This window comes from Leucoraja erinacea, chromosome 27, assembly GCF_028641065.1.
Source record: "Leucoraja erinacea ecotype New England chromosome 27, Leri_hhj_1, whole genome shotgun sequence".
In the NCBI taxonomy this organism is placed as follows: Eukaryota; Metazoa; Chordata; class Chondrichthyes; order Rajiformes; family Rajidae; genus Leucoraja; species Leucoraja erinaceus.
The window spans coordinates 2,996,808-3,024,454 of record NC_073403.1 but is presented as its reverse complement, the minus strand read 5'-3'; the positions used below and the strand labels follow the sequence as shown (position 1 = coordinate 3,024,454).

The window sequence follows — 27,647 nt, the reverse complement described above, 5'->3', positions numbered from 1 at the left end:
TAGCGCGGGAGGCTTGAAAAGTCTGGAGCGGCTGCCTCCTCCCCGGAGACCGGGGAATCATGGAAAATCATTGCATAAATGTTAGTCAGTTAGTTTGGAGGGATTTTATGTGGTGGTGGTGGGGTGGGGGTGAAGGGGGAAACTTTAATTCTTAGTCCCCTACCTGGTCGGCGACTCCCAACATCGCGGAGCTGGGGGCTCCATCCGGCCGCGGGCGGCGCCGGTTGGAGCTACGACCCCGGCAACTCTGCCCCTGGCTGCGAGGCGCTCCAAATCCAGCGCCGCCCGCGGCCGGACGCCCGCAGAGCCCCAGCTCCGCTTATGCTGGGAGTTGGCGGCAACAGCGCTTCGGAGCTTACCGAATGGCGAACCGGTAAGGCATTACTCCCCGCTGGTATCCCAGCGATGCGACCCGCCGACTCCCACATTCGCGGAGCTGGGGCTGCGGGCCGCGCTGGATTTGGAGCGCCGCGCAGCCAGAGGTAGAGTTGCCGGGGTCGGAGCTACAACCGGCGCCGCCCGCGGCCGGCCGCCCGCAGCCCCAGCTGGGAGTTGGCGGCCACAGCGCTGCGGAGCTTACTGCACGGCGACCCGGTAAGGCATTGACCGCTCCCCGACCAGGTAGGGGACTAAGAATTAAAGTTTACCCCTTCACCCCCCTTCACATAAAAGCCCTCCAAACTAACTGACTAACATTTAAGCAATGATTTACAGATGTTTAAGTGTCTCCCCGGTCTCCGGGGAGGAGGCAGCCGCTACAGTAGTACAGACCGTGGGTCGTTTCGGGTCAAGTTTGGCGCCAAACGCGAGCTTTGGTGTGCAGACGACATCCTGGAAAAATGGCCGGTTTCCGGAACTCCGGATAAAAGGTTGTGCACCTGTAGTATGTGCTGCCAGTGGTGGTGGTGGAGGCATAGTGGCGTTTAAGAGGCTTTTATATAGGCACATGATATGCAGGGAATGGAGAGATGTGGATCACAAGCAGGCTGATAAGATTAGTTTAAGTTGGCATCATTTGGCACAGACCGTTTATATATATTCTGGTACATTATCGATTATGGAGTCATACAGCAATGAAACAGGCTGTTCGGCCCACACTGACCAACATCTCCCATCCATACTAGTCCCATCTGCCTGCGTTTGGTCCATATCCCTATAAACCACTCCTATCCATGTTTCTGTAACAGATGTTTCTTAATCATTGCGTTTAATGGGATTCAGTTTAGAAGAACAGGTACTCCCAATAGGATGATGCCCTTCCAGAAATAACACAAACACATTACAAAATTACATTGGTAACTGAGAAATTCACCAGAGGTTAAACATCACAAAAACCCATGCACATGTCTCTGGATCAATTGTGTCAGTTACACTAGGGACAGGGATTAAGTTGCGTTATTTCGAGTAGGTTTAACATTGCCATTATGATGTCCCGTTCAATCTTGTTCTTGCAAGAATTATCTGGGGAAGTCTTATTTTGCATCGACTGCCACTGTTAATTCTGAGGAACATCGTTTTTCTCTAACACGAAATACAGGGGAACTCAGCAGGTCAGGCAGCATCTGTGGAGGGAAGGAGTCAGAAGATGTTTCAGGTCAGGGGCCTTCTTCAGACTAGAGCGCACAGCTGTTGCCTCCACCCCTTCCGCTCTTCTCTTTCTGCCGATTACCTCCCCTCTCCTCCCTCCCATCAGTCTGAAGAAGGGACCTGATCCAAAACGGTGCTCTCCATTTCCCTCCACAGATGCTGCCTGAACCACAGTGTTCCTCCAACACCTTGATCTTTGCTCGAGGCTCCATCATCTGCAGTCTCTTGTGTCTTCATTGTTTTTCCCAAAGCTTTGTCTCCCTGGTCTACCACCGTCTCAGACTACTGGCGCCAAAGACGGCCCCCTGGGCCTCGGTCTAATTGTCTTGGAAATGCACAGAAGCAGTGAAAGTCTTAGTTATGTGAACCGTCGACAGATGCAGCAAGCGATCAGGCCATTCAGCCCTCCGGGTCCATGCCAGCCATCGAGCACCACAATCACACTTTTGTTCTAAGTTATCTCACTTCCTCAACGACTCCCTACACAATAGGGGCAATTTACAGAGGCCGATCAACCTACGAGCCAGTTGTGATGTGGGAGGACCCTGTAGATTTGTTGTTGTCACGTGTACCGAGACACAGAGAGAATCTTTTTTGACGCGTGCTATCCAGTCAGCGGAAAGACAATACACGATTACAATCAAGCTGTCCACAGTGTACAGATACAGGATAGAGGGAATAACGTTTAGTGCAAGATAAAGTCCGATTAAAAATAGTCCAAGGCTTTCCAATGAAGGAGATAGTGGGTCAGGACTGCTTCAGTTGCCTAATAACAGCTGGGGAGAAACTGGCCCTGAAACTGGAGGTGTGCGTTTTCACACTTTGGTACCTGTTGCCTGATGGGAGAGGGGAGATGAGGGAGTGAGACTCGTCCTTGAGACCTGAAGGAAACCCATGCGGTCACAGGGAGAACATGCAAATTCCACACAGACCGGGTAAGGATCGAACCTGGGACTCTGGCGCTGTGAATAGACAATAGACAGTAGACAATAGGTGCTGGAGTAGGCCATTCAGCCCTTCGAGCCAACACCGCCATTCAATGTGATCATGGCTGAACATCCACAATCTGGACTTTCAGAAAGCCTTTGATAAGGTCCCACATAGGAGATTAGTGGGGAAAATTAGGGCACATGGTATTTGGGACAGGTTGGGGAAGTGGGCAAATGCATGGCAGATGAAGTTTAATGCAGATAAATGTGAGGTTATCCACTTTGGTAGCAAAAACAGGAAGGCAGATTACTATCTAAATGGCGTCGTTGGGAAAAGGGGAAGTACAACAGGGTCTGGGGGTTCTTGTTCATCAGTCTATGAAAGTAAGCATGCAGGTACAGCAGGTAGTGAAGAAAGCGAATGGCATGTTGGCCTTTATAACAAGAGGAATCAAATATAGGAGCAAAGAGGTCCTTCTGCAGTTGTACAGAGCCCTAGTAGTGAGACCACACCTGGAGTATTGTGTGCAGTTTTGGTCCCCTAATTTGAGGAAGGACATTCTTGCTATTGAGGGAGTGCAGCGTAGGTTTACAAGGTTAATTCCCAGGATGGCGGGACTGTCATATGCTGAGAGAATGGAGCAGCTGGGCTTGTACACTCTGGAGTTTAGAAGGAAGAGAGGGGATCTCATTGAAACATATAAGATTGTTAAGGGCTTGGACACACTAGAGGCAGGAAACATGTTCCCGATGTTGGGAGAGTCCAGAACCAGGGGCCACAGTTTGAGAATAAGGAGTAAGACATTTAGAACGGAGACGAGGAAATACTTTTTCTCACAGAGAGTGGCGAGTCTGTGGAATTCTCTGCCTCAGAGGGCGGTGGAGGCAGGTTCTCTGGATGCTTTCAAGAGAGAGCTAGATTAGGAGACCAAAACTGTACGCAATACTCCGGGTGTGGTCTCACCAATACCCTGTACAACTGCAGTAGAACCTCTCTGCTCTTATACTCAAGAATAGTTTTACCCTACATACTTGGGACAATTTCAGTATAGTTTATTGTCACGTGCAGAGTCAGGGGATATGGGGAGAAGGCAGGAACGGGGTACTGATTGGGGATGATCAGCCATGATCACATTGAATGGCGGTGCTGGCTCGAAGTGCCGAAAGACCTACTCCTGCACCTGTTGTCTATTGTCTATTGTCAGTACCCCGTTCCTGCCTGTAAGCAATAGTTCTACCAGCTGTGCCACCCTTGTTCATCCCTGGTGGCACCTTCTCAAGACAACAGGAGAGCCAACGCACTCTAATGCAAGCCCCTTGGGACTTGGTATCGGAGTGTTGCTGCAATGTTTTGTTATGAGCTATCCTCCTGCTGTGAAACTAATTATTACACATGATCTCATCTACCGCTGGGTGTGTCTCACTAAAGGGTGGCGCTGCTCAGTGGATGCCCCTGCCTCATAGCTCTGGCACCCTGAGTTTCAATAGACAATAGACAATAGGTGCAGGACTAGGCCATTTGGCCCTTCGAGCCAGCACCGCCATTCAATGTGATCATGGCTGATCATCCCCAATCAGTACCACGTTCCTGCCTTCTCCCCATATCCCCTGACTCCGCTATTTTTAAGAGCCCTATCTAGCACTCCCTTGAAAGCATCCAGAGAACCGGCCTCCACCGCCCTCTGAGGCAGAGAATTCCACAGACTCAGCACAACTCTGTGAGAAGAAGTGTTTCCTCGTCTCCGTTCTAAATGGCTTCCTCCTTATTCTTAATCCTGACTTCAGGTGCTAGCTGTGTGGATCTGACACATTCTCACTGTATCTGCATTGGTTCTCTCCGGGAGGGCTGGTTGCTTCCCTTAACCCAAAGAAGAGTGGGGCGGAATGTTAATTTGTGACTGTAATTTAACACTGTGTGAGAAAGAACTGCAGATGCTGGATAAAATCAACGGTAGACACAAAATGCTGGAGTAACTCAGCGGGTGGGGCAGCATCTGTGGAAAGAAGGAATGGGTGACGTTTCGGGTCTCTCTCTCTCTCGAGAGAGAGAGAGAGACTCTCCATAGATGCTGCCTCACCCGCTGAGTTACTCCAGCATTTTGCGTCTACCCTGTAAATCACCCCTCGTGTGCATGTGATTGATAGAAACTGGGAGGAGAGGATGGGGAGAATAAAATGGGATTAGTTTACTTGTTTTGGGCGGCACGGTGGCGCGGCGGTAGAGTTGCTGCCTCACAGCGCCTGAGACCCGGGTTCGATCCCGACTTCGGGCGCTGTCTGTACGGAGTTTGTACCTTCTCCCCGTGACCTGCGTGGGTTTTCTCCGGGATCCTCCCACACCCCAAAGATGTAAAGGTTTATAGGCTAATTGGCTTGGCAAATTTGTAAATTTTCCACAGTGTGTGTAGGGTAGTGTTAATGTGCGGGGATCGCTGGTCAGTGTGGACTAGGTGGGCCGAAGGGCCTGTGTCCGCACTGTATCTCTAAACTAAATGGATGCTTGCTAGTCGGCACAAATCCGATGGGCCGAAGGGCCTAATTCCATGCTGTCTGGCTCATGCCAATAGGAGAAGAATCCTTAAACCTCTGTATCCTTTATGTTCCTGTTAATTCCATCAATCCAAGATTTTCCAAAGCTTTTTATCCCCTTGTACTTAAGATTTTTTTGGGGGGGGGGGTATCAGAAATAAAATGATGCAGTTGATTGTGCATTATAGTTTTAATGATAAATACATTGTTTTAACGTCAGTTGTATTTCTGAGGTAAAAGCATTGCTGTAAAGTTGCTTTCTGAGCCAAGGGTGACATACAGTGCAACAGAGCAGTGGGGTAGCATAGAAGGCGTGGGGGTTGTTGTGTTACACAAATGCAGCTGAGAAGACTGGGTAGAGTGGATGTGGAGTGGATGTTTACATTAGTCGGAGAGTCTAGGACCCGTGGCCATAGCCTCAGAATAAAAGGACGTACGCTTAGAAAGGAGATGAGGAGCTGTGTCTTTAATCAGAGGGTGGTGAATCTGTGGAATTCATTGCCACAGACGGCTGTGGAGGCCAAGTCAATGGATATTTTTAAGGTGGAGATTGATAGATTCTTGATTAGTACGGGTGTTATGGGGAGAAGGCAGGAGAATGGGGTTGAGAGGGAAAGATAGATCAGCCATGATTGAATGGAGGAGTAGACGCGATTGGCCAAACAGGCTAATTTTCCTCCAACAATATGAACCTATAAACATAAGACAATTATGCAACTCGCAAATACAGATCACCGTACCTTTTCTTTTCCACTGGCTTCCCTTGAGACTGTTGAACCCTACGGAGTTAAATAACAAGAAATTATTGCCAATGTCTTTTTAAAAGGAAATTAAAATGATTCTGTTCTTGGATTCCATGCAATATAACCACACTAACATAGAAACATAGAAATTAGGTGCAGGAGTAGGCCATTCGGCCCTTCGAGCCAGCACCACCATTCAATATGATCATGGCTGATCATCCAACTCAGTATCCCGTACCTGCCTTCTCTCCATACCCCCTGATACCTCCATACCCCCTGATCCCCTTAGCCAGAAGGCGGGAGATAAAGAAAATAGCCACAAAATGCTGGAGTCACTCAGCAGGCCGTGCAGTATATCTGGAGAAAAGGAACAGGTGACGTTTTGGGTCAAGACCATTCTTCAAGGGCCTTGGGATGGTGTCCGAGCCTATCACCGATCGCCCACCCGTACACTAGTTCTGTCTTACAAACGAGGGACAATTTACAGAATTCAGTTAATCTACAAACCTGCAATGTGGGGGGAAACCAGAGCACCCGGAGAAAACCCATAAGATCACAAAAGGAATAGGTGACATTTCGGGTCAAGACCTTTCTTCAAGGATCTCGACCGGAAACGTCACCTATTCCTTTCCTCTGGAGGTGTTGCCTAACCGCTGAGTTACTCCAGCATTTTGTGTCTATCTTCGATGTAAACCAGCATCTGCAGTTCCTTCCCATACAGGAGGGAGATAAAACCAATTAGAGTACACTCTGGTTGATCCCGGTATTAAGGCATCCGGAATTCGCAAACTACTGGCAAAAATATGAACCAACTTCAGAACTTTCAACACCATTAACTTGAATTTGGCACTCCGACTCCCTTTTGTTCATGAGCCATCAACCATTAGCCCACAGTTAAGTGGGCACCTAGAAACATAGAAAATAGGTGCAGGAGTAGGCCATTCGGCCCTTCGAGCCTGCACCGCCATTCAATATGATCATGGCTGATCATCCAAATCAATTTCCCACACCTGCCTTCTCTCCATACCTCCTGATCCCTTTAGCCACAAGGGCCACATCTAACTCCCTCTTAAATCTAGCCAATGAACTGGCCTCAACTACCTTCTGTGGCAGAGAATTCCACAGATTCACCACTCTCTGTGTAAAAAATGTTTTTCTCATCTCGGTCCTAAGAGGCTTCCCTCTTACCCTTGGACAGACATGAGATGCTGCCCGGCCCGTTGAGTTACTCCAGCGTTTTGTGTCTATCTTCGGTGTAAACCAGCATCTGCAGTTCCTTCCCTACACAGTGGTCAACTAGATCGGGTTAGGTGAAAGTCTAAGCAGAGCCTATACTTGATGAATTTGGTTTCATGACGATAAGCTCAAACCAGTGGATTTTATTTCAAGTATTATGCAAAGTAACTGTGGAAAGAGATTTTTAGTTTACTTATTTTTATACATAACCGCAGTGCATTGTGCACTGATTAGCAGTGATATCCTCTCTGAAGACTTGGTACTTCATGTGATGGTAAGTACAGCAAATTGATTTATTTTTGCTATATTTTACATTGATACTGTTCTTAAATTAATATTATTAGTCTGTAAAGCAGTGAGGTTCAACAGTATGAATGGAAAATGCAGCAAGAAATATTCTTTAGACTTTAGTGATGCATAGAAACATAGAACATAGGTGCAGGAGTAGGCCATTCGGCCCTTCGAGCCTGCACCGCCATTCAATATGATCATGGCTGATCATCCAACTCAGTATCCTGTACCTGCCTTCTCTCCATACCCCCTGATCCCTTTAGCCACAAGGGCCACATCTAACTCCCTCTTAAATATAGCCAATGAACTGGCCTCAACTACCCTCTGTGGCAGAGAGTTCCAGAGATTCACCACTCTCTGTGTGAAAAGTGTGGAAACGGGCCCTTCGGCCCGCCGTGTCCATGCTGACCAGAGATCACCTGTGCTCTAGTTCTATCCTACAGACAAGGTACAATTTACAGAAGCCAATTAACCGACAAACATGCACGTCTTTGGAATGTGGGAGGAAACCAGAGCAGCTGGTGAAAACCCACACGCAGGTCACGGGGAGAACGTGCAAACGCCATACAGACGGCACCCGATCAAACCTGGGTCTCTGGCGCTGTAAGGCGGCAACTCTACCGCTGCGCCACCGTGCTGCCCCCAGAATTGCTCTGGAAAGTGGAAGTGGTGTAAACATAACGCGATGAACGGCCTCTTGTCCTGGAATTTCCTACAGTTTTATATTGTACAGCTCAGCAGTTTTGGATTCAACTTTGGCCCAATTGATTCCCATGTCTGTGTACCATATTGTGCTGTGGGTTCAGTACTAAAGACCCGAGGGCAGCCAATAAATTTTTATTTATACAATGGATCCATTCACTTTCTATACAATGCATTTGACTTTTTCTAAATTAAGTTAACTTATACTCTGCATCTCATAATTATTCACTTGAGTCAATAATTAAACTACTCGCCCACTCCATAATTAGTTGACTTACAAATAATTAATTAATTTAAGAGCTGGACTTGAAATATTCGGTGCTGAACAGGTTATAATTCAACCATTGTCTGGTAATTATATTATTATTAAGGAGCTAAATGCATTCAAATATTAGCAAGCATATTCTCTGTGGCCATTAATAATATTCTGGGATATTCTGCCAAATACTCAGACCATTTAGTAGACCAGCTAATCCACTTATCATAATAAAATGCCATCATTTTTACTCTCATTGACATGGGTCATTATTCTGAGACCCAATCATGTCCCCTAATCTCAACCTTTAAAAAACGTATCTGTTGGGATTTGTGACTGTTATTTATTTATTCCTTCGCTCCATAGATGCTGCCTCACCAGCTGAGTTTCTCCAGCATTTTTGATACCATATAATGTTACAAAATTGACTGGCCATTAACGCCATAAAGAGCTCACTGCCTCTGCCACAACTGTTCCACGTTCCAACAATCTTCCATTTAAAGATATTGCTCCTAAATTCTCTTGTTGTCACTTCAGTTTTAAATCGATGACCCGTTTGCTGGCTCCATGACCAGTGGAAATAATCTTGCATTGTTCGCCCGAGAAAGCTTATAAAGCATGTGTGTGTGTATATATAATATACATATCTGTGTGTGTATATATAATATACATATGTGTGTGTGTGTATAATATACATATGTGTGTGTGTGTATAATATACATATGTGTGTGTGTGTATATAATATACATATGTGTGTGTGTGTGTGTGTGTGTATAATATACATGTGTGTGTATATAATATATATGTGTGTGTGTATATAATATACATGTGTGTGTGTGTGTGTGTATAATATACATATGTGTGTGTGTGTGTATATAATATACATGTGTGTGTGTATATATATAATATACATGTGTGTGTGTATATAATATACATATGTGTGTGTGTATATAATATACATATGTGTGTGTGTATAATATATATATGTGTGTGTGTGTATATAATATACATATGTGTGTGTGTGTATATATAATATACATGTGTGTGTGTATATAATATACATATGTGTGTATATAATATACATATGTGTGTGTGTGTATATAATATACATGTGTGTGCGTGTGCATAATATACATATTTGTGTGCTATATACACACACACACACGTGTGCATATATGTCTATATATGTGCGTATATATATATACACACACACATATCTATATATATAATATATATAACATTATATATATATTAATTGTTTATGTGTGTGTGTGTGTGTGTGTGTGTGCATATATATATATAATATTATCTATTTATATATATGTGTGTGTGGGTATGTGTGTGCATATATATATATAATATTATCTATTTATATATATGTGTGTGTGTGTGTATATATCGTTATAGCTTCTACAGTTCTGCAGGAAGAAACAGCAGATGCTGGTTTAAACTGAAGGTAGACACTAAAAGTTGGAGTAACTCAGCGGGACAGGCAGCATCTCTGGCAAGAAGGAATGGGTGACGTTGCGGGTCGAGGCCCTTCTTCAGACTCGACCCGAAACGTCACCCACTCCTTCTCTCGAGAGATGCTGCCTGGCCCGCTGAGTTACTCCAGCATTTTGTGTCTACCTTCGGCAGTACAAGAATCTAGTCCACCCACAGAATCTTGCATGGTTTCTCGTGTTTAAATACGAAGAGTGACATAAATCCAAAGACCCTTTCCCTGTCTAAAGAAGCCATTAGCGTTCATTGGTTCCGCTTGTGTATTGTGCTGCTGTTAAATGGACACACACTTAAAACATTCCAATGAAGGTGGCAACTTGTGCCTGAGTCGTACCTTCAGATCATATTTCCTGTGGACAGTAAGTCTGTGACTAAATACATTTCGTGTTACGGTCATATATGTCTCCACGCCGTCCACTGTTAACCGATACATGCCCAGGAACTGGGGAAGTAGTGTGTTGCCATGGCATTCCACAATATACTGGAGAGGAAAAACAAAAGATGACGTTAAGCAGAACAATGTTAGAAACACCACGATTTCATTAACCTGCTGACATTTCAGTTTAGTTTAGAGTTAAAAAGGTTAGAGTTGCTGTCTCACAGCGCTAGAGACCTGGGCTTCGATCCTGACTACGGCTGCTGTCTGTACGTTCTCACCATGACCTGCGTGGGTTTTCTCCAGGACCTCCGGTTTACTCCCGCACTCAAAAGATGTACAGGTTTGTAGATTTATTTGATTGGTACAATTGTAAATTGGCCCTAGTGTGTCTCGTAGAGGGTCAGGGTGCAGGGATCCAGGCAGAAGGGCCTGTTTCCATGCTGTATCTCTAAACTAAACAAAATGGGCCCTTCAACTCATCGAGTCCATGCCGAACATCGAACACCCATTCACACACCGGAAATTGGAGGAACAGCACCTCATATTCCGCCTGGGCAGCTTGCATCCTGATGGCATGAATGTTGAATTCTCCCAATTTTGCTAGCCCTTGCTGTCTCCTCCCCTTCCTTAACCCTCGAGCTGTCTCCTCCCATCCCCCCGCCCTTGGTCTCCTCCTCCTCCCCTTTTTCCTTCCTTCTCCCCTCCCACCCCTCATCAGTCTGAAGAAGGGTTTCAGCCCGAAACGTCGGCTATTTTCTTCGCTCCATAGATGCTGCTGCACCCGCTGAGTTTCTCCAGCAATTTTGTGTACCCATTCACACTAGTTTATGTTATCCTACTGTTGCATTCTGCAGAGGAGGAGGAGCCATCTTGGGGAACGGCTGCTAACCAGCAGCCGTCCGTTTAATTCATTTTTTCCCCCAGTTTTTTGTTAGTTTTGTTCGTTGTTTTTTCGGAAAAATTGACTTCTTATTGTGGGGGGAAGGAGGTAACCTTACTTCTAGGTCCCTACCTGGTCGGTGAGGCAGCTTTTTCTCTGGGCTGCCCGTCGACCCGTCCTCGTGGCCTACCAGCCGGCGTGGAGCGCCGTTTCCTGGTGGGGACCGCCCAGCACCTCGGCTTCGGTGACGGCACAGCGCTGGAGCGCCATCGCGGGCGATGCCTTGCCTGGGTCGCCGCGCTGGATCGACGCGCTGGAGCTCCGGTGAGCTGGATCGCCGAGAGCAACACCTCCGGGCTGCGGGTCTGCGGAGCGGGCGGCGCCGACATTAACATCGGGAGCCTGGGAGCTCCAACTCGGTGCGTCCTTGTCGGCTTCGGAAGCCGACAATCCCCTGCTGGGAAGCGGCCGTTCCAGGTGGCCCAGCCGCTGTGAGGACTCTCCCGACGCCGGGGCAAGACCACCCGGCTAGAACGGCCAGGAACGTCGGGCCTCCGTTGAGGCAACTGCGGTGGCCTTAATAGGCCTGACTTTTGGGAGAACTGGGGTTGGGGACTGGACTTTTGTGCCTTCCCCCACAGTGGTAACCACTGTGGGGGGATGATTTTTCTGTGTGTGTAAGGTACTTTGTTAGTCTGTGTCCAAGATGTAGGTATGTTACAAAACCTACCTGAATTGTGGCTGAGCATCTGCCCTACCCCGTGTGCGCGATTTTGGCGCTGTTTAGAGGGGGCGGGTTTAAAACGCGATTTTTACTAGGCTGTTGCAATCGAAAATGTTCAGCCTAGTAAATCATTAACGGAAAATCGCTGAAAGACCCCGTCGCAAAAGGTATTATTAGTTTTTATGGCCTTGTATAATAGTTATAGTAGTTTAAAAATCACTCTCTCAACCCGCAACCTCTCGCAGCCCCAGGGTTTTATAAAGCAAACAATTAAAGGTATGTACCTTATTTTTACATTAAATGGGGCTTGTATATAACCCTGTGTATAAAGTTTTCTATAGCGAGTAGTTCATTTTGGGCTCTTTATATCATGCAGTATTTTTCTGGGCACGAGGGCACAAATCCAGCGCAATGTGAACGTTCTAAACCAGCGCGTTCACAGGAACCCACTAGAAAGCTGATTTAAATTTACTTTAATTTACAGCAATTGAACACTAAATTCCTTCCATTTGGCCTATAAATTGATGTAAATGAGATTTAAAAATCATGTTTTATTGTGAATTATTTGTGAATATTATTTGGACACTTGGGCTATTTAAAAATGTTAATCATTTATTAAGAAATGGATAGATGTTTAGATCTAGTAATTGAAGTTTGAAATTAGCTACAATTGGGTAACTAACTAATTATATGCTTTAATTTCAGGTCATCCAAGTAAGATTATTTTATATTTGTTTTAGAATGCTTCAATCTATGATAACTGAAAATTTCATTCAGTTCTCTTAAGTTTTAAGAAGGTTATGGGCTTTTGACTGTCCACGATCACAGCTTTTTTGTTATGTCCATAGAAAATCAATAGGGAACAAGATGCTAATTTCCGAGTATGAAAATAGCCATAACTTTTTTATTACTTGAGATATGAAAGTGAATTAGGTGTCAAATTAAACTTATTGTTATGCTTTATCTGATGGGATAAATTGCACACTTGATTTTTTAAATCTCAAAATTTTGTAACATTGCTACAAGATGGCTGTCGGAAGAGAGAGTGTACGCTGGTGCGCTTTAGCTGCCGCTGCTCTCTGTTCACATTGTGTTTTTTTTTATTTTGTGTCTTTGGATCTTTCATTTGTGTATTGATGATGTCCTTATTATTTATCTTTCTCCGACTATATGTTTTTTTTCTCTTCTGTTTAATCTTTGTAAGGTGACCTTGAGATTTGAAAGGAGCCCGAAAATAAAATTTATTATTATTATTATTATTATTATCCACTCCCTACACACTAGGGACTATTTACAGAAACCAATTTTGCATGTCTTTGGAATGAAGGAGAAAACCAGAGCACCCGGAAAAAATCCATGCGGTCTCAGGGCGAACGTGCAAACTCCATACAGACAGCATCCGAGATCAAGATCGAACCCAGGTCCCTGGCGCTGTGCGGCAGCAAATCTATCCCTGCGCCACTCTGCTCCTCTCTAGAAAGCCGATTCTTGCTGGGCATCGAATCCCACGGTGCAAGCCAATTCACAAGATGCAAAAGAATAATTCCCACTTTTACTTGGACCTACATTCCTGCCTACATCAACCCTCGTACAGAGCAGGAAACGTTTTAGAAGGAACTGCAGATGCTGCTTTAAACCAAAGTTGGACACAAAAAGCTGGAGTAACTCAGCGGGACAGGCAGTGTGCTGGCCTTTTGGTGTGCTGGCCTTTATAATTCAGAGCATTGAGTATAGAAGTTGGGATGTAATGTTAAAATTGTACAAGGCATTGGTGAGGCCAATTCTGGAGTATGATGTACAATTTTGGTCGCCTAATTATAGGAAGGATGTCAACAAAATAGAGAGAGTACAGAGGAGATTTACTAGAATGTTGCCTGGGTTTCAGCAACTAAGTTACAGAGAAAGGTTGAACAAGTTAGGGCTTTATTCTTTGGAGCGCAGGTTAAGGGGGGACTTGATAGAGGTCTTTAAAATGATGAGAGGGATAGAGTTGACGTGGAAAAGCTTTTCTCACTGAGAGTAGGGAAGATTCAAACAAGGGGACATGACTTGAGAATGAAGGGACTGAAGTTTAGGGGTAACATGAGGGGGAACCTCTTTACTCAGAGAGTGGTAGCTGTGTGGAATGAGCTTCCAGTGAAGGTGGTGGAGGCAGGTTCGTTTTTATCATTTAAACATAAATTGGATAGTTATATGGAAGGGAAGGGAATGGAGGGTTATGGTCTGAGCGCAGGTATATGGGACTAGGGGAGATTATGTGTTCGGCACGGACTAGAAGGGTCGAGATGGCCTGTTTCCGTGCTGTAATTGTTATATGGTTATATGGTTAGGCAGCATCTCTGGAGAGAAGGAATGGGTGGCGTTTCGGATCGAGACCCTTCTTCAGACTGGTCAGTCACCCATTGCATCTCTCCAGAGATGCTGCCTGTCCCGCTGAGTTACTCCAGCATTTTGTGTCTATCTTTGAGTCAGAAACATTGTCCATTTTATGAATGAATGAATACGTTTATTGTCATCGCACAATATTGTGCAACGAAATTCCATTGCATCTCCTCCGGTTAAAAAAATACAAACACGCCAACCATTGACACATATGTACACTTATTAGTAAAAATAATAAATAAGTATTTAAAAAGAATTTTAAAAGAATGTTGCATTTCTTGGAATTACATTTTGCTTCCCCAGTGTTCTCTGTTGGAATTAAGTTCTTTTATGGCACGTGGGTAGAAACTATTTTTTAGTCTACCGGTGCGAGCCTTCCGAGACCTGAATCGCCTCCCAGAGGGTAGCAGAGTGAAAAGGTGGTTGGCAGGGTGGGATGTGTCCTGCTTGATGTTTGTGGCCCGGCGCAAGCATCAAGCCCTATATATATCATCCAAGGAGGGCAGTTTAGCGTTTGTGATGCTCTGTGCAGTTTTTATAACTCTCTGCACCGCCCTCCTCTCAGCCACAGTGCAGCTAGCAAACCACACCAGGATGCCACAGGAGAGGATACTTTCCACGGCGCATCGGTAGAAGGACAGCAGCAGCGGCTGTGAGACGTTTGCTCTCCGCAGAGACCTCAGGAAATACAGCCGCTGCTGTGACTTCTTCACCAGAGTGACGGTGTTCATTTGCCATTTGAGGTCCTGGGAGATGTTTATTCCCAGGAACTTAAAGCCAGTGACTCTCTCCACCATGTCTCCTTTTGATGTATAAAGGAGCATGTTCCTCTCTCCTCTGCCTCCTGAAGTCGACGACCAGTTCTTTTGTCTTTGATGGGTTGAGTACCAGGTTGTTTTTGGTACACCAGACAGTCAGTTTTTGGACAGTTTTTTACCTCCATCTTCATCATGGGGCATCTGCAGGGTTCGTTTTACTCAATGCCTTTAAGGATATGGACTTTGGACCCAGTCTCTGTGGGCTAATATAACATCAAGCAGAGCTTTTATGTGTGAGTCATCGATGGAACATCTGGTGCTAATTTTTAACCAATAGGTCACAGCAACAAAAAAACTCAACTTCTTAAGGCTTATTAAATCCTGGTGTAGGTGACAGGTTTCAGTCGGGGAGAGTTGCTTCTGGTCATATTTCCCATCAACAGCTAGAGTTATATTATATACACACATTTCTTCCTAAGCAACAAAAATGTGCTACTTCATAAGGCTGATTAAGTCGTAGTGTAGGCAATATATGTTAGTCTGGTGGAATGGCCAGGTCATCATAAGATCATAAGTGATAGGAGTAGAATGAGGCCATTCTGCCCATCAGGTCTACTCAGCCATGCAATCGCGGCTGATATATCCCTCCTAACCCCGTTCTCCTGCCTTCTCCCATTAACCCCTGTCACCTGTACTAATCAAGAAATCATATTTCCCATGTGTATATGTGAGTGTATACTATGTGTATGTATATACCCTGTGTGTATATATGTGTATATATGCTATGTGTGTGTACTTAACTATATATATATACACACACACAAACACACATATATATATATGTATATATACACATATATACTATTCATGTGTAATCTGTGTATGTTTATGCATATATACATATTATGTGTGTCTCTATGTATGTGTATATGTGTGCGAGTGTTTATACGTCTGTGTATATGTGAGCATGTGTTTATACATGTGTGTTTGTGTGTATGTATGTGCGTGTGTCTGTATGTGTGCGTGTGTGTTTATATGTGTGTGTGTGTGTGCGTGTGTTTATATGTGTGTGTTGATCAGCCTTGATCATATTGAATGGCGGTGCAGGCTCGAAGGGCCAAATGGCCTCTACTCCTGCACCTATTTTCTATGTTTATATGTGTGTGCATGTAGTACATAATACACACGTTTTTTTTCCTTGTAAACACTTGCTTCATCTCTCTATACAGACACTTAAATCGGCCCTAGTTTAACTTCCTTGATCATTGCACAGTAATCAATCATTCAGGCAGCCAAGATTACACGTTTTAGCTCAAGGTTAGTCCTCTTCCAGCTTCAGTCTCGTTTGAAGCAGTTGACAAAAGTGTCAATCAGAAATAAATCTCTTTCCCTTCCTCAAAAATACATCTCTTCCGTTCTCCTCCCCCTTTTCCCCACCTCCTCAAAATAAATTAAATCTTTCTCAAGGTGCAATAGGTTTCATATATTTTCATCAGCGAACTACTCCTGTCTAACGGCTTCAACAAGAGGCCAGAGCAGTACCAACGTATTGCTCACATAGTATAGTGTGGTTTAGTTTCGAGATGAAGTGTGGAAACAGGCCCTTCAGCCCACAACGACCAGCGATCGCCCGTACACTAGCACTATCCTACACACTAGGGACAATTTACATTAACCAATTAACTTACAAACCTGCACGTCTTAGGAATGCGGGAGGAACCTATGGTGTACATTTTTGGTCTGCAAATCTGAGGAAGGACATTATTGCCATAGAGGGAGTGCAGAGACGGTTCACCAGACTGATTCCTGGGATGTCAGGACTGTCTTATGAAGAAAAGACTGGATAGACTTGGTTTATACTCTCTAGAATTTAGAAGATTGAGAGGGGATCTTATAGAAACTTACAAAATTCTTAAGGGGTTGGACAGGCTAGATGCAGGAAGATTGTTCCCGATGTTAGGGAAGTCCAGGACAAGGGGTCACAGCTTAAGGATAAAGGGGAAATCCTTTAAAACCGAGATGAGAAGAACTTTTTTCACACAGAGAGTGGTGAATCTCTGGAATTCTCTGCCACAGAGGGTAGTTGAGGCCAGTTCATTGGCTATATTTAAGAGGCAGTTAGATGTGGCCCTTGTGGCTAAGGGGATCAGGGGGTATGGAGAGAAGGCAGGTACGGGATGCTGAGTTGGATGATCAGCCATGATCATATTGAATGGCGGTGCAGGCTCAAAGGGCCGAATGGCCTACTCCTGCACCTAATTTCTATGTTTCTATGTTTCTATGTTACATATAGCTGCTAAATTTGTATAAGATAATTACAAGCAGTTGAATAAGGGGTGGGAATTAATAAGCTTTGGCTTCTTCCTGCTCCTTTTCAGACACATACGATCTCATTTATTTATAGATATTGTTTATGACACTTTATAAATATTCTTGTTTTGTTTTTTTGTATGCTGTTGCACACTTGCTTTTTATTCTTTTATTCTGTTCGAAATAAGTAATAAAATAAATAAATAAACCTGGAGAAAAGCCATGCAGGTCACGGGGAGAAGGTACAAACTCCGTACAGACAGCACCCGTAGTCAGGATCGAACCCGGGTCTCTGGCGCTGTGAGGCAGCAACTATACCGCTGCGCCACCGTGCTGCTCTAGTTCTTCCAGAGCAACTTCCAGATGTTTTAATCACAGTGCTTAATAAGACCAAACTTTGCATGCGTACCTGATGGTATTTCTTTAAAATATTGTGCATTTCCGCGACATCCTCACTAGTTATGGTTTTAATGACGAATCTCTTGTCGTACGTAGTTAAGAACCGAGCTCCCATTCGGTTTTGTGCATCGCTGTTGATGGGGGCACTCCGTGTTACCGAGTTCTGAAAGGAAGAACAGCTTTGAAATCAGACATTGTAGGAATACCATCACAAATTGCAGGCATGGTGATTTATGTTCTAAGGTCTTACTTCTGAAACTTGTTGCCGCAGGTAGGGGTTGTGTCGGATGCCATAGACACGTTTGATGGGAATGCTGAATAAACAGTCCAGAAGGGAATAGAGGTTTGTGCTTGTAAGAAGGAACTGCAGATGCTGGTTTAAACCGCAGACACAAAATGCTGGGGTAACTCAGCGGGGCAGGCGGCATCTCTGGAGAGAAGGAATGGGTGACGTTTTTGGGTCGAGACCCTTCTTCAGACAAGTCAGGGGAAAGGGAAACGAGAGATATAGACAGTGATGTAGAGAGCTATGGAAGAAATGAATGAAAGATATGCAAATAAAGTAACGATGATAAAGAAAACTGGCCATTGTTAGCTGTTTGCTAGGTGAGAACAGGAACCTGGTGCGACTTGAGTGGTGGAGGGTGGGGAGAGAGAGGGAGTGTACGGGTGGGGGAGGGGTGGAGAGAGGGAGTGTACGGGTGGGGGAGGGGTGGAGAGAGAGGGAGTGTATGGGTGGGGGAGGGGTGGGAGAGAGAGGGAGTGTATGGGTGGGGGAGGGGTGGAGAGAGAGGGGGAGTGTACGGGTGGGGGGAGGGGTGGAGAGAGGGAGTGTACGGGTGGGGGAGGGGTGGAGAGAGAGGGAGTGTATGGGTGATGGTGGGGGAGAGAGAGGGAGTGTACGGTGGGGGAGGGGGGGAGAGAGGGAGTGTATGGGGGTGGGGGAGGGGTGAGAGAGAGGGAGTGTACGGGTGGGGGAGGGGGGGGGGGAGAGAGGGGTGATGTGTACGGGTGGGGGGGAGTGGGGTGGGGGAGTGGAGAGAGGGAGTGTACGGGTGGGGGAGGGGTGGAGAGAGGGAGTGTACGGTGGGGGAGGGGTGGAGAGAGAGGGGGAGTGTATGGTGGGGAGGGGTGGAGAGAAAGGGGGAGTGTATGGTGGGGGAGGGGTGGAGAGAGGGAGTGTACGGTGGGGGAGGGGTGGAGAGAAAAAGGTTTTAGTGTATGGTGGGGGAGGGGGTGGAGAGAGGGGGAGTGTACGGGTGGTGGGGGAGGGGTGGGAGAGAGAGGGAGTGTACGGGGTGGGGGAGGGGTGTTTGTGCTGATTGGATTGGATGATTTATGATGGGCAAAGACCCAATGAAGCATAAAGGCATAGAATAAACTTGCCATTTTTTTCTTCTCAATAATGTCGGGCCGGGAAGATCATCAAAGACCCCTCACACCCCAACCATGGACTGTTTGCCCTCCTCCCATCAGGGAGGCGGTACAGGAGCCTCAGGTCACGTACTAGTAGGATGAGGAAAAGCTTCTAGAACAACACAATCACACTGCTGAACTCGGAGTCCCGACAATAGATTTCTCTGGTCCCTCCGTCCCCTTTGTTTAATCATTCTGTATTTCCTGATTATTCTGTATCTTCCCTCTTTCTATTTTTTTTGTGTTTCTTGATGTACAACTACTACGGACTGACGCAAAACTGCATTTCGTTGTACTGATACTTGTGTTTGTGCGATGACATTAAAGTTGAATTGAATTGAATTGAATTTATTATCATATGTCCCGAAATGGAACAACAGAATTCTTACTTGCAGCAGCACGACAGATATGCAAATATATTACTCTGTAAAACCCATAATAAATCACAAAAAAACAATCAGTGTATATATATGTATATATATATATACACATTTTTAAAGACAAATAAACAGACAATAATAGCGCAAATTCAAAACAATGTCCCCAAGTCCATATAGATCAGAGCCTATTTGGAGGTTGTAGTGTTTAATAGCCTGATAGTAGTTGGGAAGAAGCTGCTCCTGAACCTGGACGTTACAGTTTCCAGGCCCCTGTACCTTCTGCCTGATGACAGTGGTGAAATGAGAGTGTGGCCAGGGTGGTGTGGGTCTCTGATGTACATTCCATGCAAGGGGGCTAGTTTTCAAACGCTAATCATCAGTCATTCTTGGTCCCAAATCTCTTGAAATTACTTTTTCAGAAAGTTGTCCAATGATGGGGAAAGTTTAAGAGGTCTTGATATGGTCCACCAGACCACGGCGTCACTTCCACGCCACTTTCTTTCGCTTCCCTGCAGACATTAACTCTCATAGTCTGTTCAAAATGAAAAACCAACCCTTCAAGGTGAGGCAAGAATAACATTAGGCAAAGAAAATTGAATGACGCTCACTGTATGACCATTTTTGGCTATCATCTCCATCGTTCAAACTGGATTCTGCACGTTAATAGGTGCCAAAAAAAACCTCTATACATATTGCTTTTAGATCCATCCATTTTGCACCATCATCCAGATTATTCATTAAGTACTTGCACAGACAAGGTGATGGGTACAGGGAGTGAGGTAGTTGAGGTGAGTACTATCACAATGTTTAAAAACAGATTTGGACAGGTGCATGGATAGAATAGGTTGAGAAGGATATGGGCCTAACGCGGGGCAGGTGAGATTAGAGCAGATGAGGCATATTGGTCGGCATGGGTACGTTGGGCGAAAGGGCCCGTTTCCACGCTGAATGACTCTATGGATGGAAATGTCAAGGACTAGAAAGGGTAGCTTTAAGGTGAGAGGAGCAAATTTCAAAGGACATGTGCGAGGCAAGTGGGTTTTTTTTTGCATAGAAAGTGGAGTGTGTCTGGAACGAATCTGGAGGTGTGCGTTTTCACACTTCACCACTTCTTGCTTGATGGGAGGGGAGGAGAGAAGAGGGAGTGACCGGGGGTGAGACTTGTCTTTGATTATGCTGGTGGCCTTGCCGAGGCAGCGTGAAGTGCAGGTGGAGTCCAGGGAAGGGAGGTGAGGCACGGGCCTAACCTGCCCGTGTTAGGCCCATATCCTTCTCAACCTATTCTATCCATGCACCTGTTCAAATGTGTTTTTAAACAATGTGATAGTTCCCACCTCAACTACCTCACTCCCTGTACCTCACTCGCTTCTCCCCCCCACCCCCTATCAGTCTGAAGAAGGGTTTTGGCCCGAAACGTTGCCTATTTCCTTCGCTCCATGCAAAGAGTTGAACAATCTCCACTATAGGAAATAGGTAACGTTTCGGGCCGAAACCCTTCCGGGTTTCGGCCCGAAACGTTGCCTATTTCCTTCGCTCCATAGATGCTGCTGCACCCGCTGAGTTTCTCCAGCATTTTTGTCTACCAGGGAAGGGAGGATGGTTTGTGCGATGGTCTGGGCTGCATACACAATTCTCTGCAAGGAGCTCCTTAAATGCTTGTATGGGCTTGTTCGACATAAACTCCATAAATAATCGTCTCCAATCTTAGCCAACTCTTGTCTCATACCATTGTTGTGTCGTCGATTCAAATTCAGGGCCACAGTCTCAATCATCTACGTCACTCTCCGTGTTAATGAACCGTTATACCACAATGTCATTGCTCCCCCCAGACTTGAAACAACTGGCTCCCCCCTTCTGAAACTCCCCCAACTCTCTCCCCAGGCAAAATTCTATTCCTTCAATTGCAAATACCCTCTCACCATCCAATCTGTCTGTAGTGATGTGTAATAGAGTACAACTCCATATGTTTAAAGTTAAATGGTGATTTAGCTAAGCCTACCACAAGCTGAAGGTGAGGGTCATTCAATTTTCTCCCACTTCGTATCTCCTTTCTCATTTATTACTTTTCCTTTATAATAAATTGTGGAGCCTTCGGAGTTTAAAATCTTGGATTCGCCTAATTCTACACTGCTATACAAAGGCTTAAAGTGCATACTTCTAAGTTCCGCTCTGGTACCATGCAACAGTGGACAGTTAAAAACACAAATTTCTTATAAATGCTGCCAAAATACATATATTTTGTGTTCTGTTTTGTGCAGGCACACAATGGGCTGCTTATTCATTCTACAGACCTGACAACTTGTTTTACATGTCCAATTACCAGGTTTTATAGCATACAGGCACTTTGACATTCATTAATGATTAAATGCCAGAGGTTTCAGAATAGCTGCTCCAAAAATAGCAGCTTTACCCAAGGCTATTTCACTTTTATCATCATAGAAACTAAATTAAGTTACTCAGCATTTACGGGAAGCTTGGTTACAGCATTTGCTGGGATTTGGACATAGGTGACAGGCAGTTTTTGCAGCATTGTACCTTGTCTTTCACAGGTGGGTCAGAATCATGGAATTCATTTATGATTCAGTGATGATATATTTATAGAACAAGGAACGTAGTAGACCTGTATTGCACAGGAACAGGCCCTTTGGCCTACAATGTCTGTGCTGCATATGAGGCCGCCACGTTAATGGGCAACTGAGCCACGCCACCAACAACTGGAGAGTCTTAAACTACTACAGTATTTACCTTATTGGAGACCCTGCCCAGTCCATCATCGGCTCTGACCTTCCTTCCATCGAGGTGATTTATCGCAGTCGCTGCCTCAAAAAGGCTGGCAGTATCATCAAAAACCCACCATCCTGGCCACACACTCATCTCCCTGCTACCTTCAGGTAGAAGGTACAGGAGCCTGAAGACTGCAACAACCAGGTTCAGGAATAGCTACTTCCCCACAGCCATCAGGCTATTAAACCTGGCTCGGACAAAACTCTGATTATTAATAACCCATTATCTGTTATTTGCACTTAATCAGTTTATTTATCCATGTGTGTGTATATATTTATATTATGGTATATGGACACACTGATCTGTTTTGTAGTAAATGCCTACTATGTTCTGTGTGCTGAAGCAAAGCAAGATTTTCATTGTCCTATACAGGGACACATGACAATAAACTCACTTGAACTTGAACTTGAACACTTGGGCTATCTTTGATGGGAGTTTACTGGCTTTGAACGTCATTCCCTTTATCATGTATCATCTGTACACTGTGGATGGCTCGGTTGTAATCATGTATTATCTTTCCGCTGACTGGTTGGGAAGGCTACAAAAACGTTTTTCACTGGAACACGTAACGATAAACTAAACTCAACTCACTCGGTCTAGGTTTATTATTGTCACGTGTATGAGGTCAAGTAACAATCTTTGTTTTGCAGGCTTTCCAATGAGAGCAAATGTTACTATGTACAAGTACAATCTGAACTTAAAGGTTCTCAGTCAAAATTACTGCTGAAAATATACTTGCCCTGAAAGTGTAATGATGTGGAGCCCCTTGATAAAATGGTCATACCTTTAAATTAAAGGTTTAGATTTAATTTTAGAGATACAGTATGGAAACAGGCCCTTCAGCCCACTGAGATGATGCAACACTGAGGATGCTCATGGCCATTACTTCTATGTTATCCCACTTTTTCACCCCCTCCCTAACACAAAAGGTGATTTCACAGAGGCCAATTAACCTACAAAGCAAATTGGAGCACCCAAATGAAACCCACATGGTCTCAGAGAGAACATGCAAACTCAGCACCCGGGTCTCTGGTATTGTGAGGCTGTGCCACAGTGCCGCCCTGATAATTCAGCTCCTAGTTTAATCCCACGCAGATGTGCCACACTTTACTTCACTTTCTACATAAAAGTTACTTGCGGTTAATAATTTTTCCTTCCAGGCTTGCTATCAATGAGAATGTCGTTTACTATAGATGTGTGTTTGATGGTCAGCACAGACTGGCAGGGTGAGGAACTAGTTTCCGTGCTGCATCGTTCTAAGACTAACTCTTAAAGCATGTTCAAAAGAATCATCAGACGGAGCTGCAGCAGAGATGGTTGAAGCTTCGAGGTCCGAGGAGGAGATATCACCAGCAACTTGAAATGGACCAGCAATATCGAAACAATGGGAGAGTAAACACTATACTTCCAATGCCTCTGCTTCCTGTAGATACTGTAGATGGGTGGCACAGTGAGACCCGGCTGTGATCCTGTCCTCTGCTGTGCCTGTATGGAAAGTGGTGCAACATGCTGGTAGTCGCTGGTCGGCATGGACTCGGTGGCTCCAAGGGGCTGTTTCCATGCTGTATCTCTAAACTAAACTATTTATTAATAGAAGACGGGCACAAAAAGCTGGAGTACCTCAGCGGGCCAGGCAGTATCTCTGGAGAGAAGGAATGGGTGATGTTTCGGGTCACCCATTCCTTCTCTCCAGAGATGCTGCCTGTCCCGCTGATTTAAGCAAACTTTTTGTGTTTGTCTTCTGTTTAAACCAGCATCTGCAGTTCCTTCCTACACTATTTATTAATAGTATATCTGACCTGTTTGGATAGCATGCAAAACAAAGTTCGACACTGTACCTCGAATAGTATATCTGACCTGTTTGGATGGCATGCAAACAGAGTTCGACACTGACACCTAAACCTAAATGGTCACAGGGAGAAAGATTTTAGATTTTCATGAGTAATATCGCAAAAGGAAAAACTGAAGTATAGAAAAGCCCTGAACACTTGAGGTTTCAAAACGGGTCGAGGCTGTGGATTGTAACACACTAACTTCATTGTGAGGGAGAGTTTTAAATGTTGGAACTGTCAACAGATGGCTATTATCATCCAATTCTACATCTTGGATATTTTGCACTGGAGACTATTTTTGGCATGAAGCTGAAAGCTACCTCCAATGCCCGCCTAAACCCTTCAGGGAGAATAATGACAAACATGTTGGGAAACTATGATCTACTGCATGCGGGAACGGAGGATGAAGAAAAGGCCACTGTTACCTAGTTAGCAGCCCCTGTGTCCACTGCCATAAATCAGAAACATATATTTTTTAAGTCGTAAAATTACCAGGTTATTAGTTGAAAAGGCAGCAGGTCTGTAAAAATGACAACATCAGGGGGCAACAAAAAAAGAGACATATTGCTTTGTAGTACAAAAGGTTTTTATAACTTCTGCCATGATGCAATGTTTGTATAAGTGTGTGTTAAAGCCAAAAGTCTTGCAAATGCCTCTCACACACTTTCATCCACTTTTCTGCTATAAAGTGAGGATTTAACGCTCAATTTGCCCAGTTGAAGCTTATGTGTCTTGTGGATCATTGATTAACAACCTTGTGACGGGAAACAGTGGCTTCACGTCCCAACCGGCCATGAGACAATGTAAATTAGCAACTGAACTGAAGACAAAACCACAAGCCGGCCAGAAAATGAAAAAAAAATCACCATCAGAGTTTAGGGGTGATTTTAAATAGTTCAAACACAAACAAATTCCAGTGAGACATGCTTACAAACCACCAGCAAGCCCCCCCCCCCCCCTCATATAAAGACATTAAAACTCTTATCCAAGGCTATTGGAAACCTGCACATTCTCCCTGTGACATTGTGTCTTTGTATAAGCATTTGTAGGAGTTTTAATGTATCTCAATAGACAATAGACAATAGGTGCTGGAGTAGGCCATTCGGCCCTTCGATCCAGCACCGCCATTCAATGAGATCATGGCTGATCATCCCCAATCAGTACCCCGTTCCTGCCTTCTCCCCATATCCCCTGACTCCGCTATGTTTAAGAGCTCTATCTAGCTCTCTCTTGAAAGCATCCAGAGAACCGGCCTCCACCGCCCTCTGAGGCAGAGAATTCCACAGACTCACCACTCTCTGGGAGAAAAAGTGTTTCCTCGTCTCCGTTCTAAATGGCTTACTCCTTATTCTTATACTGTGGCCCCTGGTTCTGGACTCAACCAACATCGGGAACATGTTTCCTGCCTCTAGCGTGTCCAAGCCCTTAATAATCTTATATGTTTCAATGAGATCCCCTCTTATCCTATTTTTAAGAGCTTTATCTAGCTCTCTCTTGAAAGCATCCAGAGAACCTGCCTCCACCGCCCTCTGAGGCAGAGAATTCCACAGACTCACCACTCTCTGGGAGAAAAAGTGTTTCCTCGTCTCCGTTCTAAATGGCTTACTCCTTATTCTTAAACTGTGGCCCCTGGTTCTGGACTCCCCCAACATCGGCAACATGTTTCCTGCCTCTAGCGTGTCCAAGCCCTTAACAATCTTATATGTTTCAATGAGATCCCCTCTCATCCTTCTAAACTCCAGAGTGTACAAGCCCAGCTGCTCCATTCTCTCAGCATATGACAACACATCTCGATCACATTCTCTGGATACCATTGGAGACTTTACCAATATGGTGAACATTGCTGCAACTTTCATATTACCGCTGATCCTCTCAGTCTGAAGACGGGTTCCGACCACAAAGGCCACCTATTACTTTTCTCCAGAGATGCTGCCTGACCCGCTGAGTTACTCCAGCATTTTGTGTCTATCTTCACATTGCTGCAATATTGAACAACTTGGGCATGTCCACCAACACCTTGGCTAGAATAGGGACACAAGTAACAGTAGATGCTCGAGTGAACAGTGATCTGTTGAGTAACAGGAACGTCTCGAGTGAAACCCAAACTGCTGGCAGAACTCAGCAAGTCAGGCAGGGAAATGATGACACCCTTAATGCCCCCTGTCCCACTTAGGAAACCTGAACGGAAACCTCTGGAGAATCTGCGCCCCACCCAAGGTTTCCGTGCGGTTCCCAGAGGTTGCAGGTGGTTGCTGGAGGTTGCAGGTAGTGGAAATAGGTAGGGAGACTGACAAAAACATCCAGGAACCGCACGGAAACCTTGGGTGGGGCGCAAGGTCTCCAGAGGTTTCCGTTCAGGTTTCCTAAGTGGGACAGGGGCATTAGAAACCTCATGTTATAGAAATTTGCGTTATAAAGACAATTATGGAAGGGAGAAGGGGCTAAGGGGCGAGAGTGTTTCAACTTGCTACGTTATTTTTCCTACAATATTTAAAAAATAAAAGCCTTTACAATAATAAGATTATAGGAGTGTTGTATCTGTGGAATTCACTGCCACAGATGGCCGTGGAGGTCAAGTCATTGGGTATTCTTAAAGCGGAGATTGCCAAGTTCTTGATTAGTAAGGGCGTCAAAGGTTACGGGGAGAAGTCAGGAGAGGCAAAGATAGGTCAGCCTTGATCAAATGGCTGAGTGGACTTGATGGGCTGAATGGCCTAATTCTGCTCTTATGATTTATGAATGAAAGGGTATGAAAGATTGAAGGATAAATCTTCAGCATCAAAGATAAAGCCTAATGCCATTGAATTGGTGCTTCAGAGACCTAACTAGATGGTTGGTATTAACACAGTTCCAACAAGAACATAAGCTTCAATGGATTTACGTCTCAGTCTGGGACCATGACGTGCTGACAAACGTTCAAATGCAACAGGGACCAAAACTTGTGAGTTACTGTGTTGTTGCAAAAGATGACTATCTTTCAAACCGTCGTGCAGCTGGACGATCAAAGCGGTGTTTCAGCACATCTGTTGAGAAGGCGGAATTAAAAGTCGACACCGAAACAGGCTTGTCTTTATTTTAACCATACTGCATTCTGTCTGCAGCGGCAAGTTTTGCAGAGACTTGTCAGAACAGGAAGCATGAACAACCTGTACTGGTGATAACATTGTCTTGCAAGATCGGAATGTCTGCACTTCATGTTTTCCATGCGATTGGACTGAGCCAGGGTTTGGTCCATATCCCTCCAAATTTGCCCTATCCATGTAACTGTCTGTTTCTTAAACATTGGGATAGTCCCAGCCCCAACTACCTCCTCTGACAGCTTGTTCCGTACACCCACCACCCTCTGAGCCTGCACCGCCATTCAATATGACGTGCTGATCATCCAATATGCACCGTACATTCAATATGATCATGGCTGATCATCCAACTCAGTATCCCGTACCTGCCCCCTCTCCATACCGCCTGATCCCTTTATCCATATCTAACTTAAATATAGCCAATCAACTGGCCTCAACTACCTTCTGTGGCAGAGAATTCCAGATTCACCACTCTCTGTGTGGGAAAAATGTTTTTCTCATCTTGGTCCTAAAGGATTTCCCCCTTAACCTTAAACTGTGACCCCTTGTC

At 45.0% G+C, this 27,647-nt stretch overlaps 1 protein-coding gene across 5 annotated transcripts in view; it reads right to left on the bottom strand.

Annotated features, from left to right (window-relative positions):
• The window catches only part of LOC129710095 (phosphatidylinositol 5-phosphate 4-kinase type-2 beta-like), a 104,485-nt gene that overhangs the window by 21,877 nt on the left and 54,961 nt on the right, over window positions 1-27,647 (bottom strand). For all 5 annotated transcript variants that reach the window (XM_055656809.1, XM_055656810.1, XM_055656811.1 and 2 more), the window contains 3 exons: window positions 17,619-17,771; window positions 10,111-10,257; window positions 5,786-5,824 (listed from right to left, as the gene is read on the bottom strand). In XM_055656809.1, coding sequence (XP_055512784.1) covers window positions 5,786-5,824; window positions 10,111-10,257; window positions 17,619-17,771 — 339 coding nt within the window. The remainder of the gene's footprint in view (window positions 1-5,785; window positions 5,825-10,110; window positions 10,258-17,618; window positions 17,772-27,647) is intronic.